This window comes from Pristiophorus japonicus, chromosome 9 (genome assembly GCF_044704955.1).
Source record: "Pristiophorus japonicus isolate sPriJap1 chromosome 9, sPriJap1.hap1, whole genome shotgun sequence".
Taxonomy (NCBI): Eukaryota; Metazoa; Chordata; class Chondrichthyes; family Pristiophoridae; genus Pristiophorus; species Pristiophorus japonicus.
In genome coordinates this window covers 30755983-30776978 of record NC_091985.1, presented here as the reverse complement: position 1 = coordinate 30776978, position 20996 = coordinate 30755983, and the positions used below count along the sequence as shown (strand labels likewise).

Genomic DNA, 20996 nt, shown 5'->3' with positions numbered 1-20996 from the left:
AATCTTCATTTAGAAACACACGGATTAATCAAGGACAGTCAGCATGGATTTGTTAAGGAAAGGTCGTGTCTGACTAACTTAATTGAATTTTTTAAGGCGGCAACAAGGAGGGTCAATGAGGGTAGTGTGTTTGATGTAGCCTATATGGATTTTAGCAAGGCTTTTGATAAGGTCCCACATGGCAGACTGGTCACAAAAGTAAAACCCCATGGGATCCAGGGCAAAGTGGCAAGTTGGATCCAAAATTGGCTCAGAAGCAGGAAGCAAAGGGTAATAGTTGATGGATGTTTTTGTGACTGGAAGGCTGTTTCCGGTGGGGTTCCGCAGGGCTCAGTATTAGGTCTCTTGCTTTTTGTGGTATATATCAATGATTTGGACTTGAATGTAGGGGGTATGATTAAGACGTTTGCAGATGATACTAAAATCGGCTGTGTGGTTGATAATGAAGAAGAAAACTTCTTAAAGGGTTGACGGTAGATAGGCAATGGCAAACATTTAAAGATCACATGGATGAACTTCAACAATTGTACATCCCTGTCTGGAGTAAAAATAAAACGGGGAAGGTGGCTCAACCGTGGCTAACAAGGGAAATTAAGGATAGTGTTAAATCCAAGGAAGAGACATATAAATTGGTCAGAAAAGCAGCAAACCTGAGGACTGGGAGAATTTTATAATTCAGCAGAGGACGACAAAGGGTTTAATTAGGAGGGAGGAAATAAAGTATGAGAGGAAGCTTGCTGGGAACATAAAAACTGACTGCAAAACCTTCTGTAGATATGTTAAGAGAAAAAGATTAGTAAAGACAAACATAGGACCCTTGCAGTCAGATTCAGGTGAATTTGTAATGGGGAACAAAGAAATGGCAGACCAGTTGAACAAATACTTTGGTTCTGTCTTCACAAAGGAAGACACAAATAACCTTCCAGAAATACTAGGGGACCGAGGATCTAGTGAGAAAGAGGAACTGAAGGAAATCCTTAGTAGGCGGGAAATTGTGTTAGGAAAATTGATGGAATTGAAGGCCGATAGTCTTAAGGAAAACTATCCCAGAGTACTTAAGGAAGTGGCCCTAGAAATAGTGGATGCATTGGTGATCATTTTCCAACAGTTTATCAACTCTGGATCAGTTCCTATGGACTGGAGGGTAGCTAATGTAACACCACTTTTTAAGAAAGGAGGGAGAGAGAAAATGGGTAATTATGGACCGGTTAGCCTGACATTAGTAGTGGGGAAAATGTTGGAATCAATTATTAAAGATGAAATAGCAGCGCATTTGGAAAGCAGTGACAGGATCGGTCCAAGTCAACATTGATTTATGAAAGGGAAATCATGCTCGACAAATCTTCTAGAATTTTTTGAGGATGTAACTGGTAGAGTGAACAAGGGAGAACCAGTGGATGTGGTGCATTTGGACTTTCAAAAGGCTTTTGACAAGGTCCCACACAAGAGATTGGTGTGCAAAATTAAATCACATGGTATTGTGGGTAATGTACTGACGTGGATAGAGAACTGGTTGGCAGACAGGAAGCAGAGAGTTGGTATAAACAGAATAGCAGGCAGTAACTAGTGGGGTGCCGCAGGGCTCAGTGCTGGGACCCCAGATATTTACAATATACATTAATGATTTAAATGAAGGAATTGAGTGTAATATCTCCAAGTTTGCAGATGACATTAAGCTAGGTGACAGTGTGAGCTGTGAGCAGGACGCTAAGAGGCTGCAGGGTGACTTGGACAGGTTAGGCGAGTGGGCAAACGCGTGGCAGATGCAGTATAATGTGGATAAATGTGAGGTTATCCACTTTGGTGGCAAAAACATGAAGGCAGAATATTATCTGAATGGCAGCAGATTAGGAAAAGGGGAGGTGCAACGAGACTTGGGTGTCATGGTACATCAGTCATTGAAAGTTGGCATGCAGGTACAGCAGGCGGTGAAGAAGGCAAATGGTATGTTGGCCTTCATAGCTAGGGGATTTGAATATCGCAGCAGGGAGGTCTTGCTGCAGTTGTACAGGGCCTTAGTGAGGCATCACCTGGAATATTGTGTTCAGTTTTGGTCTCCTAATCTGAGGAAGGACGTTCTTGCTATTGAGGGAGTGCAGCGAAGGTTCACCAGACTGATTTCCGGGATGGCAGGACTGACATATGAGGAGAGACTGGTTCGACTGGGCCTGTATTCAATGGAGTTTAGAAGGATGAGAGGGGATCTGATAGAAACATATAAAATTCTGACGGGACTGGACAGGTTAGATGCAGGAAGAATGTTCCCGATGTTGGGGAAGTCCAGAACCAGAGAACACAGTCTTAGGATAAGGGGTAGGCTATTTAGGACTGAGATGAGGAGAAACTTCTTCACTCAGAGTTGTTAACCTGTGGAATTCCCTACTGCAGAGAGTTGTTGATGCCAGTTCATTGGATATATTCAAGAGGGAGTTAGATATGGCCCTTACGGCTAAAGGGATCAAGGGGTATGGATAGAAAGCAGGAAAGGGGTACTGAGGTGAATGATCAGCCATGATCTTATTGAATAGTGGTGCAGGCTCGAAGAGCCGAATGACCTACTCCTGCACCTATCTTGTATGTTTCTATGTATACTGCTGGAAGATATCAATGAACTGGTCAGGTGGGCAGGACAGTGGCAAATAGAATTCAATCCGGATAAGTGTGAGGTAATGCATTTGAGAAGGGCTAACAAGGCAAGGGAATACACATTAAATGGTAGGATACTGAGAAGTGTAGAGGAACAAAAGGACCTTGAAGTGCAGGTCCACAGATCCATGAAGGTAGCAGGCCAGGTAGATAAATTGGTTAAGAAGGCATAAGGAATAGTTGCCTTTATTAGCTGAGGCATAGAATATAAGAGCAGGGAGGTTATGCTTGAATTGTCTAAAACATTAGTTAGGCCACAGCTAGAGTACTGCGTGCAGTTCTGGTCACCACATTACAGGAAAGTTGTGATTGCACTAGAGAGGGTACAGAGCAGATTTACGAGGATGTTGCGTGGACTGGAGAATTTTAGCTACGAGGAAAAAATGGATAGGCTGGGTTTGTTTTCATAGAATCATAGAAATTTGCAGCACGGAAGGAGGCCATTTTGGCCCATCTTGTTTGCGCTGGCCGACCAAAAGCTATTCAGCCTATTCCCACTTTCCAGCTCTTGGGCTGTAGCCCTGTTGGTTACGGTACTTTAAGTGCACATCTAAGTGTCTTTTAAATGTGGTGAGGGTTTCTGCCTCCACCACCCTTTCAGGCTGTGAGTTCGAGATCCCCACCACCCTCTGAGTGAAGACAGTTCCCCTCAAAGATTGGCTAGGCTGGGTTTGTTTTCTTTGGAATAGAGGAGGTTGTGGGGAGACTTTATTGAGGTGTATAAAATTATGAGGGGCCTAGATAGAGTGGATAGGAAGGTCCTATTTCCCTTAGCAGAGGGGTCAACAACCAGGGGGCATAGATTTAAAGTAAGGAGGTTTAGAGGGGATTTGAGGGGAAATTTCTTCACCCAGAGGGTGGTGGGGTTCTGGAACTCAATGCCTGAAAGGGTGATAGAGGCAGAAACCCTCACCATATTTAAAAAGTACTTGGATATACCAAGAGCTGGAAAGTGGGATTAGGCTGGATAGCTCTTTGTCGGCTGGCCGGGACACAATGGGCCGAAATGGCCTCCTTCTGTACTGTAAATTTCTATGGTTCCTGAGATCAATTAGAGGCTAACTGCTGAGGCCAGTTTTTACAGATTGACCACTCTGATAAATCCTTTTAGGAAAGGCCAGAATAATCAGCAGGAAATGAATGGTCTTCTTACTCTATATACTTTGAACACTTTTAAGTAATGAAATCGGAAGTTTGGCAGACACATGTTAAATGGAATACTTTTATATATTGGATTACCTTGTAAATGATGACATTCAACAACTCAAAGTACTTCTAAACTAAATTTAAAAATGTTCCTTTCCATGTATTAAACTGAACTGGAATTTATGGAGCTGATTTTATCCTGCTTTATTACTGGGGTACACTTATTTCCCAGGTGCAAAGCAAGTTGGGCGGGGGGGTGGGGGGAGGGGGGAAGGACCTGTATTGCTAGGTTTCCGCCCTCTTGTGATGCCCACGTATTGTCACGGGGGTTCCCCGATGGAGTTGGCTCCCAGTCTGAGATATGAGAAGAGCTTGGACCTAAATCCTGGAGGCAGTGCGAAGATAAGTCTTTTCTTTTTACAGGGCCAAGAAGGTGGCCATGAGGGCTGGAGGCCTTCTAGCAGCTGATTTGGGGCAGCTGTCAAAAGGCCCTGAATTTGGTGGCCGTTACCTCTGTGCAGTGCTTGATGTTCTGCACTCGCTTCTGGGTGCATGTCTGACTGAGGGAAAGTGATATCTATGCAGAAAGCCTGAATTCCCAGAAATTCAGGTCAGGTCAGGCGGAGTGCATTTTGGGTATACTTTGCCCGACTTGTGCCTAGGTAGGATGGAGGTGGTGGTGGTGAAGAAAGAGGAATATCGGCCCCTACATTTAGAAACATAGAAACATAGAAAATAGGAGCAGGAGTAGGCCATTGGGCCCTTCGAATCTGCACCGCCAGTCAATGAGTTCATGGCTGAACATGCTTTTTTTTAAATGAATTTCATAAACTTTGATGGAATTTTCACAAAACGTCCATCACAGTTCTGTAGGCATTGTAGTTAATGGGGCTGAAATTTAGGTGCGCCAGAAAGCTAGTGCACCGATGAGTTTTTGACTGGTATTTACCGCTAGAATCCTTGGTGCGCTTGGAAGAGCCATTTTCAGGACTTTGAAAATTTTTCAAAGTCCCACAGGAAATGAATCATAATGGAGGTGGGCCATAGACTGAAAGCCAAGCTGACTGGCTGAATATTGGTTGGGCAGGGCCTCCGCCGCTGTCAATCAGCGGTGGAATAGTGGTAACGTCACAGCACGTGTACATCACCATGCTCTCTCCCCTCCGTTAAAGGGGAGAGATTCTAACATTTTCTATCTTTGGCCACTGAGCTATCAGGGAGGGTTTCGCCCGGGCAAGCGGCCTGGCACCCAAGAGGGAGTGCCAGGCTGCCCGTTGGCAGAATCTGGGGGGACTATTTTGCCGGTTGATCGGGAAGTCAGTCGGCAAAAATGTTTACATTGCAGCTGTGGCAATGGGCCCCTCCCCTTTAAGGGCTGCCGCGCTGCCAGGCCGCAGTCACTCTGCAAAGGGTGCACCGACAGAAAAACCTGTCAGGCACACCACACGGTGGGGGATCGACGGATGGAGCTGAATATCGGAAAGTAAGCATTTTTGTTTAATAAAACTGGCGGTGCAACCCCTGATAACTCGTTTTCAGCAATCATTACAATCGGGTGGAATCGGGTCTAGGCTGAAAAATCCCCGACCTGAATTTAGGTCGGGTTGGCCAGTTGACCGCAAAGCAGCGGCCATTCAATTTTTAAGAATGGCCGCCGCAAACGGACATTAACAGATGTCAACCCCAAAAGTCTGGATATATAATTAGATATATGCCACATTTCCAGAAACCAATTGCAGAACTGGTCAGTGACTGAATTGCCCATTGCTGCACATTCACAGCAATGAGGGGGAAATAAATCTCTTCGTCTACATGGTACAATTATCAATAACGTGCAGCTATCTTCCTGTTCTTTTGTATTTCTGTCATTTTCCTTTTTATCGTCACTGCCATACATTTAACATTTAGAGTCAGCTTGCTGTAGAGTATGTGAAGATTAATTTACAATAGCAAATTTGCTAGCAGCAAATCGGCACTGTTATCAGAGATTTTTGTTGTATAGTTTTAGGGAATCAAGGTTGCCTAGCAACGTGCCATATTGTTTCCAGATAATCCTCATTAGGTATGTGGTATGCAGGGAAAGGATTTGTGTTTGAAGCATTGTCATCAGCATGGAAATTCTACAAATGAAATATTTCCGCTACAAATCTGTCACTTTGACAATAAACTGGGTAACTTTTTGATTTTAAACAGCTGCCGTTTTCATGAACAACATTGGAGAAATCTGTTCTTGTTTGGGGAGGAAGTAAAACCAGAAAGGTTGTGCACAATTTCCTTGATGCCGATATTAGCCAGCATCGCCGCAAAGTGTTTTAATGTAATTTACATCACTGCGTTATGTGTTTATAAGGAAAAAAAAATTTGCCAAACACTTTTATGAATATAGTGCCTACTTAATAACCATTGAGATAGCTACGGGTTTACTTTTATTGACCCTGTAAAATTAGGCTAAGATGTCAGGTGGATAGTGATCAATCAGAATACTTCCAAACAGTCTTAAGATTTTAGTAGAGCCATTAGCTTAGACTTGATGCAGTACGATTCACTTTAGGTATGTTGTATGTGTATGCAACACAGTGAATTCTGTCTAGAAAACCTAGGAATTAGCTTCAGGAGAAAGGAGTGGAAGAATACTCATTAATTTATATCTTTCATGTCCTCGGGATGTCCCATAGTGCTTTACAGCCAAATAATCATTTTTGAATTGTAGTCCCTGTTGTTTATAGGCAGTCTGTATAAACCAGCAGAATTCTTGGTACTGCTTCATGACATAGTTATCTTAGAAAAATTAATCTAAGGTGAAATTTTTTGTCAGTGCTGGAGAATGAAACATTTTTCCACTTTGGCACGTAGTGTTAGCAGGACCAATGCAGGATATAACTATCATTGTGCCCCAATAATAAGCCTAGAAGAGCACCCCTCCTACATCCATGGGAAATTACCCTTTTCCATGCAGCCACTGAATGATACTGCTATTCCAGTAGCAAATTATGGATAGTTTAGTACTATGGACTCACTTCAGTTATAGCTCTTAGAACTGGCAGACACGGAGGAGACTTCTATCCTGTCAGTTTGGGATGGATTGAAATCCAGTTCTGCAGGATTTTCCAACATACTGGATCCTATAAACACGTACCTAGCTGTCTTGATAACCAAGTTAACAGAGTTTCTTAGAAAATTGTCACCTGGATTATCTGCAGGAATTCTTCAGATCTCCCCCCGTAACTTTGGTGGAATACCCCAAGAAATGGCCGTTTCTCTGGGGTTTCAGCTGATCTCCCGCCAAAGTTAGAGAAAGAGATTGGGGAACCCCCAGCCAAATCCTACCTGCATTTAGAAATGTATGCAAGCATTTTACGTAGCAATACAGTGCTCCGATCTTGCTTTTGTAATTGGAAGTTGCAGCATAACCAAGATTTTAGTTGAGGCAGCCTTTGGTAGTTCTCACTGCATCAAGAATGACAAAATTTTAGTCTCATTCCTGTACTAGCAAACACTAGGGGGACCAATACGGCCAAGAACTGCACAATACTGTTTGAAATAACCACATTTTAATAAAAGGTTCAGTTCAAGCATATTATAGGTCATTGCAGTAAAGTATAGTGCTGAAACAAGGCAATATAAAAGAATGGAACACTATAGTTGATCAACACTTGAGTTATTGATGAATCAGTGAACAATTTAGAAAGTAATTCTGTACTCACCTTTCAGGATGTAATCTGTCAGCAAGCTTGGCACTCTCTCACTATCTTCCTTCATTGCCTGAAGGACTAAAACGGGGTGCCAACAATTAGATTTTCAAATCAAGATTTTCTTAACTCGGGAGATGCTTTTACAGTGAAACAAAAAACCAAAATCTTTTGGAATATTTAAAATAAACCAACAGCAGTCATAACTATAAACTACAAAAGTCTGCAGAAACTATTTAAATGGAAATGGGCAAGAAAGAATGTGCCATATCAGTAATGGTTGTGTGCTCACTATTCCAACAACAGAAAATAATCCCTGATCTATGAAGTAGGTTCAGATTTGACCTCTGAATACATGGCCACTTTTGAAGATGGGAGGCTTGCAGTAAAGATCATGGGATATAGGGCCCAAGTTTAGGGCCGCGCCTAGAACGGCGCAGCCCCGACCTGGACGCTCGTTTTTCGCGTCACAAAGTGCGCCTAAAAAAAACTTACAGATTCTCCTGCTCCCTGCAGGTCCTCTGGAGCTGGGCGCGGTGCAGCACGAGCTGTAGGGGGCGGAGCCAGGTCCCTGCGCTGAAAACAGTGCCGGGATCTCTGCACATGCGCGCTACAGTGGGCGCGCATGTGCAGTAGCTTCAGGCGCCCAAAACTGTGTGGGAGGGGCCCGAAGCACGCAGCCCCTAGACTTGGCCGAATGGCCTCACTGGGGCTGCGTGCAAAAGGCTGTCTCCCACGCCCAGCTCCTGCTTCCTCCCGACCCGACTCGACTCCCGCCCCCCGGACCGGACTGGACCCGACCCTGACCCGACTCCCGCCTCCTCTCCCCCCCCCCCGCCCCCGGACCGGACCCCGACCCGACTCCCGCCTCTGCCCCCGGACCTGCGCTCCCCCCCCAAACCACCCCCCCCACCCAACCTGACCTACCTCTCCCTCCCTCCCTCTCCCCCCCCCCCACCCCCGACCCGAACCTCCCTCCCTCTCAACATCCCCCCGACCCGACCCGCGCTCCCGACGCACCCCCCCCACCCGGACCAGACCGGACCCAACCTGACCTCTCTCCCCCCGACCTGAACCAACCCGACCTCCCTCCTCCCCCCCACCCCCGATCCGACCCGCGCTTCCGACCCCGGACCCGACCCAACGCCGCCTACCTGTAAATCTGGTGCTGGGGACGGGCCCTGCCCGAAGTCTTGGGCCCGGCCAGGCCCGGCCCGTTCAGCCTCCCCCACCCCCTCCCCCTCCCCTCCCCTTCTCCTCTCCCCACCCCTCCCCTTCTCCTCTCCCCCCCCTCCCCTTCTCCTCTTCCCCTTCCTCCCCTTCTCCTCTCCTCTCCCTTCCCCTTCTCCTCCCCCCTTCCCCTTCTCCTCCCCCCTTCCCCTCCTCCTCTCCCCCCTTCCTCTTCTCCCCCATCCCTCCCCCCTTCCCTCCCTCTGCCCCACCTCTCTCCCTCTAACCCTTCCTCCCCCTCCCCTCGCTGTCAGAAACACAGACACTGACAGACAGAGAGTGAGAGACACACACAGACAGACAAGCAGATAGAGACACTGACAGAGACACACTGGGGGGGGGGGGGGGGGCATCCCAGCACGCTGTTGGAGGGCTCCCGGTGCTACAGTCGGTAAGTAGAAAATGTTTTATTTATTGATTTTTAAAAAAATATATATTTCTTATTAATTTTTTTTGATTGATTTATTGGTTGATTTATTGATGTTTTTATCATTTATTATTGATGGCTCTTTATTTGTAAAACTGAAGTGTTTAATGTTTGTAAACTTCCCTTTAAACCCCCCCTCCCCCATTCCCTACGCCTGATTTGTAACCTGCACCTGATTATCTAAGTGTAGACAAGGTTTTTATGAGCATACAAAAATCTACACTTACTCCATTCTAAGTTAGTTAGGAGTAAGTTTTCACTGCCTAAACTTTCAAAACGGGCGTAAGTGGCCGGACACTCCCCCTTTTGAAAAAAAAAAATCTGTTCCAAACTGAATCTGTTCTAACTGACTAGAACTGGAGCAAACTAAATGCCGAGAATTGCAATTTCTAAGATACTCCATTGTAAACCAGTTGCTCCAAAAAAACAGGAGCAGCTCAGGCCGAAACTTGACCCCATAAATTTGCCTTGGAAGGTAGCTCAAAGACAGACGATAACGAATTGACAGCCCATTTTGCACTCCGCCCAATTTTCATTTTCATTTGTTTCAATGGAAAAGAAAATCGGGCAGAGTGTAAGAAGGGTTCCCGATTCGCTATTGTAGTCTCTGGTTGTTAAAAAGGATGGAAAATTACTGTGATATCCATTTGCAAGCCGGTAGCTGTAATAAATGATGCCCAAAAAGACCCAGCAATTTACACACCTTATTAATTAAAACATGCCAGAAAATCCTGCAACCCTGTTGCACGCTTCAGGGGGAAAAAGCACCAATTTCGCTGGACTATGCCTTGTACCTAATGATGCCAGAAGTACGCTGAACGCCATATTGGGCCAGGCAATTTGACTGCACTGAGCAGACTACCTGAAATTTTTAAAAACAGTACTGATTTAACTTGGGAGCGGTGAACCTAGTTCACAAGCACATTGCTAACATAAAAAGAAATTCAAAAAGCTTCTATAGGCATATAAATAGTAAACGCGAAGTACGAGGAGGGGTGGGGCCGATTAAGGACCAAAAAGGAGATTTACGCATAGAGGCAGAGGGCATAGTTGCGGTACTAAATGAATACTTTGCACCTGTCTTTACCAAGAAAGATGCTGCCAAAGTCATAGTGAAAGAGGGGGTAGTTGACATATTGGATGGGATAAAAACAGATAAAGAGGAGGTACTAGAAAGGCTGGCTGTGCTTAAAGTAGATAAGTCACCAGGACCGGATGGGATGCATCCTAGGATCCTGAGGGAAGTAAAGATGGAAATTGCAGAGTTACTGGCCATAATCTTCCAATCCTCCTTAGATACGGGAGTGGTGCCCGTATGGAGAATTATAAATGTTACACCCTTGGTCAAAAAAGGGTACAAGGATAAACCTGACAATTACAGGCCAGTCAGTTTAATCTTGATAGTGGGGAAGCTTTTAGAAACAGTAATCAGGGACAAAATTAACAGTCACTTGGACAAATGTGGATTAATTAAGGGAAGCCAGCACGGATTTGTTAAAGGCAAATGGTGTTTAACCAACTTGATTGAATTTTTTGATGAGGTAACAGAGAGGGTTGATGATGTGCAATGTCGTTGATGTGGTGTTCATGGACTTCCAAAAGGCATTTGATAAAGTGCCACATAATAGACTTGCCAGCAAAGATAAAGCCCGTGGCATAAGAGGGACAGTGACAGCATGGATATGAAATTGACTAAATGGGCCAAAAATTCCAGCATCGCCGGATCCGTACGATGTGCGAATGGACCCGGCAAGGCCTCATAAATGCCAGTTTTCGGGGTAAGATGCGCATGCGCTGAAAATCTCCGCATCCCCGCAGGAAGGGCTTTCATGCCAGAGCGATTGAGCTATTTGCCCAACTCATGCCCAGCTAATGTCCTTCAAATTTTTACGCCTGGTAAAAGCAGGCGCATAGCTTACTTTTAACAGCGTAAGAGTTTTAAAACATATAAAAATTAAATTTAATCATTCATTTTATGTTAAAAACCCTGTCCATTAAGGCAAGTTTCTTTTTGACCAAGGGTGTAACATTTATAATTCTCCATACGGGCACCACTCCCGTATCTAAGGAGGATTGGAAGATTATGGCCAGTAACTCTGCAATTTCCATCTTTACTTCCCTCAGGATCCTAGGATGCATCCCATCCGGTCCTGGTGACTTATCTACTTTAAGCACAGCCAGCCTTTCTAGTACCTCCTCTTTATCTGTTTTTATCTCATCCAATATGTCAACTACCCCCTCTTTCACTATGACTTTGGCAGCATCTTTCTTGGTAAAGACAGGTGCAAAGTATTCATTTAGTACCGCAACTATGCCCTCTGCCTCTATGCGTAAATCTCCTTTTTGGTCCTTAATCGGCCCCACCCCTCCTCGTACTTCGCGTTTACTATTTATATGCCTATAGAAGCTTTTTGAATTTCTTTTTATGTTAGCAATGTGCTTGTGAACTAGGTTCACCGCTCCCAAGTTAAATCAGTACTGTTTTTAAAAATTTCAGGTAGTCTGCTCAGTGCAGTCAAATTGCCTGGCCCAATATGGCGTTCAGCGTACTTCTGGCATCATTAGGTACAAGGCATAGTCCAGCGAAATTGGTGCTTTTTCCCCCTGAAGCGTGCAACAGGGTTGCAGGATTTTCTGGCATTTTTTAAAAAAGATCCAAAAAATATATATTTCTTCTAAAACATTTAATTTCAATTAATTTTAAATATGTGAAGTGTTTTTTAAAATTTATTATGTTGTGTTTCTTGTTTTAGGGGGTTATTCTCATTGATAGTAATGGGAACTTGTAAAAACGGAGTTCCCATTATTACCAATGAGAATATGGCAGGGTGATTGGTGGTCCAGGCTCACATGACTCCAGCATTTCCCGACATACGGGGAAGTCATCTCCCCGAATACTACGCATCGAATGAAGGCCTCCGACCGGAATCGAAGGTGCCTCTGTGACCACCAGTTACTTTCGTAAAAAAATTTCAGGTCGGAGGCATTCATCCGAAGTAAGCCTCCGACCGCAATTTTCCCCCCAGTGACAGGAAAGAGAGAATAGTAGTGAACGGTTGTTTTTCAGACTCGAGGAAAATATACAGTGGTGTTCCCCAGGGGTCGGTACTAGGACCACTGCTTTTCTTGATATATATTAATGACTTAGACTTGGGAGTACATGGCACAATTTCAAAATTTGCAGATGACACAAAACTTGGAACAGTGAGGAGGATAGTGATAGACTTCAAGAAGACATAGACAGGCTGCTGGAATGGGCGGACTTGTGGCGGATGAAATTTAACGCAGAAAAGTGCGAAGTGATACATTTTGGTAGGAAGAACGAGGAGAGGCAATATAAACTAAAGGATACAATTCTAAAGTGAGTGCAGGAACAGGAACTGCCTGTGGGTATATGTGTACAAATCACTGAAGTTGGCAGGACATGTTGAGAAATTGGTTAAAAAAGCATATGAGATCCTAGGCTTGAGAGGCATAGAGTACAAAAGTAAGAAAGTTATGATGAACCTTTATAAACCACTGGTTTAGCCACAACTGGAGTATTGTGTCCAATTCTGGGCACCACACTTTAGGAAGAATGTGAAGGCTTTAGAGAGGATACAGAAAAGATTTACGAGAATGGTTCCAGGGATGAGGGACTTCAGTTACGTTGATAGACTGGAGAAGCTGAGGTTGTTCTCCTTAGAGCAGAGAAGATTGAGAGGAGATTTGATAGAGATGTTCAAAATCATGAGGGGTCTAGACAGAGAGAAACTGTTCCCATTGGTGGAAGGGTCGAGAACCAGAGGATACAGATTTAAGGTGATTGGCAGAAGGTCCAAAGGTGACATGAGGAAAAACTTTTTTTACACAGCGAGTGGTTATGATCTGGAATGCACTGCCTGAAAGGGTGGTGGAGGCAGATTCAATCATGGCTTTCAAAAGAGAAATAGATAAGTACTGTACCTGAAAGAAAAAAAATTGCAGGGCTAATGAGAAAGGCCAGGAGATTGGGATTAGCTGAAGTGTTCTTGCAGAGAACCGGTATGGGTTCGGCCGGCCGAATGGCCTCCTACTCTGCTTTAATGATTCTATTCTATGATAGATAATTTAAGCATTAGTGGGTTCTCAGTCAGCAGTGTTTTGATACATTGGTCCCTTCAGGACCATACACTGGTGTCACCCATCATTAAAGGCTGCCTGAATACTATCAGTAACTATACACCTAAAGCTAATTGGTTCCCATCTGTATACATATTTAGAGTCATCCAATTATAGCATAATTAATTCCATTATAGTTCAACACTTATTTGAATGGGTTTTTAGCTCACTGTAGTAACGGAGCACATATACACAAGGGAATTTATTTCTGTTCCCATTATCATGAGTATAAAAGATTGCAATTATAATTCACTAAAAATGACTGAAGAAATTCTTCCCTCAGTGTTTTGGGAGTTAAAAAACAGTCTGAGGATGAATTTGTATTTTATAAAATGATCTTTACTCACTTTTGGTCAAGATTTGAAGATCTTCTACAGATGGGGAACCAGCCTTCTTCTCGTAAGGAATGACCGTTGTCAAATACTGTCACAAAGAGAGTAAAACAGATGATAGTAATCTGCCATGTGTGACATGAATATACATTTGCTAATACAAGTTGCATTTAATCACCATCTCTGTATGCATCTCCACTGGCTGCAGGCTAAAGCCAGCCGGGGGAAAGAGGCTGGGGGATAGCTTCTGGTAAAGTCCAATCATACTAGACTCAATTGCACCATTACATGCTTTTTACTCCTATGCTGGCAACATTAAATGTCAAAACCTTCAAAACTCACCAAACATGCAGATAAATAACTACCATATATCACAGTTGTTGTTACACCTGAAGAGCACAATAACAGACAGACAACATTCTTAGAGGATGCATTCCTCTACACTGAGCAAACCATGAAATAAGAAGATGGATGAATTTGTACAGCCCTTACAAACAGAGACATAATAACAGAATGAGGTGTGATCAGTTTAGTTTAGAAGATTGAAAAGTAGTACAGTATTTACAGTTATAGAAAGATTCTGTTTATTTCTTATTAAAACCTGTGGAATTGTGCCTCAAATTCTTAAATGCTGAGAATTTAACCGAAAACTGATCTGCCAGTATGCAAACAAACGGAGCTGAAAAATCACAATATTTGACCAAGACTAAATAGCCCTTATCCCACCTAACCACCTAAATCAGTGGATTTGTCCATGGAAATATGGCAAGGGAAAATCAGTTCCCAATGGATTGTCTCTATAAATTGGCATCCCACTTACATGTCTTGTACTTAGGATAAGAATGCATATTGATGGCACATGGTGTAGATCTAAAACATACATTCCCAGTTAAATCTGTTTGAGCAATCTGCATGCAACTACAGGAAAGAAAATTGAGTAATTAAATTCTGCTACACCTGCACTTTTATCTAGACATGGGGAACTGATCACAGTACTTCATCTGAAGTATTTGACATGGGTACTTGTGTCATTTATTTGAGCTGCTAGCAGATAGGAGTAGGTAGAAATGACAATAGTTAATTATTTAAACCCCTAAATCATGCATGTTACACTAATTAACTGCAGTGTCAAAAGGTGGTTTCACTTGTATTCAAGTTGTTGGGGACAAAACGCCATCTGGAGAAGGTCAAGTCATCACTTTGTAAATCCTGAAATAGTCGCACTACCTCAATAGGTCTATATCCATGTGGTCCCAAATGAGAGACTACCTCTTTCTAGATTGAATTTATATCAACAGGCTCAGAAGTTATGTTACAGTTATATAAAACTCTGGTTAGTTTCATCTGGAGTACTACGTTCAGCTCTGGGCACCGAACCAAAGGAAGGATATATTGGCCTTGGAGGGACCCAAATGGTATCAGAGCTATTATGAGGAGATTGCATAGACTAGGCTTGTATTTCCTTGAATATAAAAGATTAAGGGGTGATCTAATTGAGGTACTTAAGATGATTAAATGAGTTGATAGGGTAGAACGAAACTATTTCCTCAGGTTGAAGAGAGTCCAGAACAAGGGGACATAACCTTAATATTAGAGCTAGGTCATTCAGGGGCGATGTCCAAAAACAAGGAGGTCCCAGAAACAGCAAATGAGATAAATTACCCAATAATCTGTTTTTGAGGATCAAAGTTAGCCAGGACATTGGGATAACTCCCTACTTGTCTTCAAATAGTTCCATAGTATCTTTTACAGCCACTTAATAGGCAGAGGAGGCCTTAGTTTATTGTCTCATCCAAAAAGATGGCCCACGAAGCACACTTAGCACTGCACTAAAGTATTGGCAGGTTTAATTGAGGCATCAGATTGTTGAGCTACATGTGGGACAATGTTTAATATACATTAAACCAACTTGTGTTTTGCTTCCTTTTTGTAGGAATCATCTTTAAGCTCGTAAACAGTGCACAGTGACATCAGGACTGACCAATACATTCATTGCTAGTTTTCCCACATACTGATGTTAGTCCAATAATAAATATTAATTTGCTAAACTCCAGGAAATAAAGGTGCATTTCTTGTCAAATGCTTTAGAATTCCTTTTATAAAATGAAATATCAACTTCAAGATTTTTTGACTCAACATCCTTTGGTAAAATTTGAGGATGAAGATTATTTCAATATTTCCCAAATAAGCAAATAACCCGTGTAATGCCACATAATGCACAATGCTGCTGGAATGTTCTCCTGGGGATACCCGATCAAAACATAATCCTCTTCAAAACACAGAATTCCTACTTTGCCAGATCACTTTCACATTCATGTCCATTTATGAAAAAATAATGATTCAAGCAGAGCATTTTTGCAAAGTGTTAATGTTTTTCATTGCCAGTTATGCTGAATATTGTCGTTACCTAACCTCACCTAAACACAAGATCACTGGTTTTGTTATCTTTATATGAATGTGATATAATCTGAAAAGAATTGTGATGTATCAATTGAAACAATTAAGAAACAACAACAACTTGTATTTATATAATGTCTTGAATGGGGCGTTATCAAACAAAATTTGACACCGAGCCACATAAAGAGATATTATGGTAGATGATCAAGAGCTTGATCAAAGAGATGGGTTTTAAGGAGTATCTTAAAACGAGAAAAGAGTAGGCAGAGAGGTTTACAGAGGAAATTTCAGAGCTTAGGGCCTTGGCAGCTGAAGGCACAGTCCCCAATGGTGGAGCAATTAAAATCGGGACGGCTCAAGAGGCCAGAATTGGAGGAGTGCAGATATATAGGAGGGTTGCAGGGCAGAGGAGATCAGAGATAGGGAGGGGCGAGGCCATGGAGGGATTTGAGATAATGATGAGAATTTTATAAATCAAGGCTTTGCTTAACCAGAAGTCAATGTAGGTCACGAGCACAGGGATGATGGGTGATCGGGACTTGGTGCGAGTTAGGACACGGGCAGCAGAGTTTTGGATGATCTCAAGTTTTCGGAGAGTAGAATATGGGAGGCCAGCCAGGAGTATGTTGGAATAGTCAAGTCTAGAGGTAATAAAGACATGGATGAAGGTTTCAGCAGCAGATGAGCTCAGGCAGGGGCAAAGTTGGGCGATGTTACGGAGGTAAAAATTGGCGGTCTTAGTGATAGCGTGGATATGTGGTCAGAATCTCATCTTGGAGTCAAATATGACACCAAGGTTGCGAATAGTCTGGTTCAGCCCCAGACAATTTCCAGGGAGAGGGATGGAGTCGGTGGTTAGGGAACGGAGTCTGTGTTGTGGACCGAAGACAATAGCTTCAGTCTTCCCAATATTTAGTTGGAGGATATTTCTGCTCATCCAGTACTGGATGTCAGACAACCAGTCTGACAATTTTGAGACAGTAGAGGGATCGAGAGAGGTGGTGGTGAGGTAGAGTTGGGTGTCATAGAATCATAGAAATTTATAGCACGGAAGGAGGCTATTTCGGCCCATCGTGTTCGCGCCGGCCAACAAAGAGTTATCCAGCCTAATCCCACTTTCCAACTCTTGGTCCGTAGCCCTGTAGGTCACGGCACTTCGAGTGCACATCCAAATACTCTTTAAATGTGGCGATGGTTCCAGCCTCTACCACCCTTTCAGGCAGTGGGTTCCAGACCACCACCACTCTGGGTGAAAGAATTTCCCCCCAAACTACTCTACTAATTACTTTAAATCTATGCCTCCTGGTTGTTGACCCCTCTGCTAAGGGAAATAGGTCTGTCCTATCCACTCTATCTAGGCTCCTCATCATTTTATACACCTCAATAAGGTCTTCCCTCAGCCTCCTCTGTTCCATAAAAAACAAACCCAGCCTATCCAATCTTTCTTCATAGCTAAAATTCTCCAGTCCAGGCAACATCCTCGTAAATCTCCTCTGTACCCTCTCTAATCACATCTTTCCTGTAATGTGGTGACCAGAACTGCACGCAATACTCCAGCTGTGGTCTAACTATTGTTTTATACAGTTCAAGCATAACCTCCCTGCTCTTGTATGCCTCAGCTAATAAAGGTAAGTATTCCGTATGCCTTCTTAACCACCTTATCCACCTGGCCTGCTAATTTCAGGGATCTGTGGACATGCACTCCAAGGTCACTTTGTTCCTCTACATTTCTCAGTGTCCTACCATTTAATGTGTATTTCCTTGCGTTGTTTGCCCTCCCCAAATGCATTACCTCACACTTCTCCGGATTGAATTCCATTTGCCACTGTTCTGCCCACCTGACCAGTTCATTGACATCTTTCTGCAATCTACAGCTTTCTTCTTCATTATCCACCACACAGATGATTATAGTATCATCTGTAAACTTCTTAATCATATCCCTTACATTCGTCTAAATCATTGATATATACCACAAAAAGCAAGGGACCTAATACTGAGCCCGGTGGAACCCCACTGGAAGCAGCCTTTCAGTCACAAAAACATCTATCAACCATTACCCTTTGTTTCCTGCCTCTGAGCCAATTTTGGATCCAACCTGCCACTTTGCCCTCGATCCCATGGTTTTACTTTCGTGACCAGTCTGCCATGTGGGACCTTATCAAAAGCCATGCTAAAATCCATGTACACTACATCAAATGCATTACCCTCATCGACCCGCCTTGTTATCTCCTCAGAAAATTCAATCACGTTAGTCAGACACAACCTTTCCTGAACAAATCCATGCTGACTGTCCTTCATTAAACTGTGTCTTTCTAAATGAAGATTTATCCTGTACCTCAGAATTATTTCCACTAATTTTTCCACCACCGAGGTTAGACTGACTGGCCTGTAATTACTCGGTCTATCCCTTTCTTCCTTTTTAAACAAAGGTACCATGTTAGCAGTCCTCCAGCAGCACACCTGTAGTCATAGAGGATTGGAAAATGAGTCAAAGCCTCTGCTATTTCCTCAGCATACATGTGGAAACTGATTGTGTTTTTGGATGATGTCGCCGAGGGGCAGCATGTAGGTGAGAAATAGGATGGGGCCAAGACTAGATGCTAAGGGGACCGGGAAGGGAAGCCATTGCAGGTGATTCTCTGGCTACGACTGGATAAGAATAGAACCAGGCGAGTGCAGTCCCACCCAGCTGGATGACGGTGGAGAGGCGTTGGAGAAGGATGATGTGGTCAACATGTCAAAGGCTGGATGAGGAGGGATAGTTAACCTTTGTCACAGCCACATAAGATATAATTTATGACTTTGATAAAAGCTGTTTCTGTACTGTGACAGGGGAAGAAACACGATTGGAGGGATTCAAACATGAAGTTCTGGGAAAGATGGGTACAGATTTGAGAGGCAACAACATGCAAGGATGGAGGGGTAAAGTGTTTTTTTTTTGAGGAGAGGGGTGATGCCGGCAGATTTGAAGGAGTGGGGTACAGTATCAGAGGTGAACTGTTAACAATATCAGCTAACATGTGAGCCAGGAAGGGAAATTGGGGGGGGGGGTCAGTAATTTAATGGGAACAGAATGGAGGGAGCAGGAGGTGGGTTTCCTGGACAAGATAAGCTCGGAGAGGGTAGGAGGGGAGGTAGGAGTGAAACTAGAGGAAGTTGCGAATTTAGGATTAGGACAGGAGGGAACCTTAGAGGAAGTTTGGGCCAGTGGGCTAGGGGAAGGGAGGGAAGCGGCAGAGGCAGCTGATCGGATGGTCTCAATCTTAGTGACAAAGAAGTGCAGGACCTCCTCGCACTTGTTGTTGGAGGTGAGGGTGGAGGTACAGGGGAGAGGGGTTTAAGAAGACAGTTTGCAGTAGAGAAAAGAAGCTGGGGGTTATCTCTGCATTCCAGGATGAACCTGGACGAGGGAGCAGCTTTGGCAACAAGAGAAGGACTCAGTACTGATTTATGTGGTCCAGCCAGATCTGGCGATTACAATTGACCTCAGTATCTTCAGATAAGTAAGGGCAACCTCAGCTTGGATTCCTGCTCGCAATATTCATCAAACAATCCTTGTGTAAATGCAAGGTGCGGATAGAGATTTGTTCAAATGGTCTAATATCATCTTCCATTGGCCTGTGTAAAATTTGCTTGTGATGGAAGGATAGGATGGAGGAGAGGAGTCATTACTGGGAGGATAGGGAAATATGGGTGGAAGAGATTTTGTTGACAGTTCTCTAATGGCGAAAGGTTTACAGTCACAAAAGGTCTATTTCCAATCTATATTAACAACTTGCATGAAGGGACTAAGTTTGCTGACGATACAAAGATGGGAGGAAAAGCAATGTGTGAGGACACAAAAAACTTGCTAAAATGACATAGACAGGCTAAGTGAGTGGGCAAAAATTTGGCAGATGGAGTATAATGTTGGAAAGTGTGAGGTCATGCACTTCGGCAGAAAAAAAAAATCGAAGAGTAAGTTATTATTTAAATGGAGAAAAAATGCCAAGTGCCGCAGTACAGCAGGACCTGGGGGTCCTGGTGCATGAAACACAAAAGGATAGTATGCAGGTACAGCAAGTGATCAGGAAGGACAATGGAATCTTGGCCTATATTGCAAAGGGGATGGAGTATAAAAGCAGAGAAGTCTTGCTACAATTATACAGGGTATTGGTGAGGCCATACCTGGAATACTGCGTGCGGTTTTGGTCTCCATATTTAAGAAAGGATATACTTGGAGGCAGTTCAGAGAAGGTTCACTCGGTTCGATTCTGGAGATGAGGGGGTTGACTTATGAGGAAAGGCTGAGTAGGGTGGACCTCTACTCATTAGAATTCAGAAGAATGAGAGGTGATCTTATCGAAACGTATAAGATTATGAGGGGGCTTGACAAGGTGGATTCAGAGAGGATGTTTGCACTGATAGGGGAGTCTAGAACTAGGGGGCATAATCTTAGAATAAGGGGCCGCCCATTTAAAACTGAGATGGGGAGGAATTTCTTCTCTCAGTGGGTTGTTAATCTGTGGAATTCGCTGCCTCAGAGAGCTGTGGAAGCTGGGTCATTGAATAAATTTAAGACAGAGATAGACAGTTTCTTAACCGATAAGGGAATAAGGGGTTATGGGGAGTGAGCAGGGAAGTGGCCTGAATCCAAGATCGGATCAGCCACAATCGTATTAAATGGTGGAGCAGACTCGAGGGGCCGTATGGCCTACTCTTGCTCCTATTTCTTATGTTCTTATGTCTAGAATTAGGGCTGAATTGTGGAGACAATTTTGGATAGTGGATCAGGTAAACTAATATCCATGTTGTTTCTGTCCAGTTGTGCTACCTCAGGACAACTTTGAGGATCTGATGATACTTTTTGTAAACCTTTCCCTTTTTAGAAGACTTTACCAACAAAGTTCACTTCAAATATTGAATGCTTTTCCACAGAGGAGTTGAGACAGAGGCCACTGCACCTTTTAATGGATAAATGGAGCATAGAAAGATGCGCTAGAGGGCAGG

The 20996-nt window shown here is 43.5% G+C and overlaps 1 protein-coding gene across 1 annotated transcript in view; it reads right to left on the bottom strand.

Moving 5' to 3' along the window:
- Positions 1–20996, bottom strand: part of LOC139273871 (fasciculation and elongation protein zeta-2-like) — a 276060-nt gene that overhangs the window by 11097 nt on the left and 243967 nt on the right. Inside the window, exons 10-11 of the mRNA XM_070890947.1 lie at positions 13626–13701; positions 7497–7562 (exon numbers count right to left, since the gene is read on the bottom strand). Coding sequence (XP_070747048.1) covers positions 7497–7562; positions 13626–13701 — 142 coding nt within the window. The remainder of the gene's footprint in view (positions 1–7496; positions 7563–13625; positions 13702–20996) is intronic.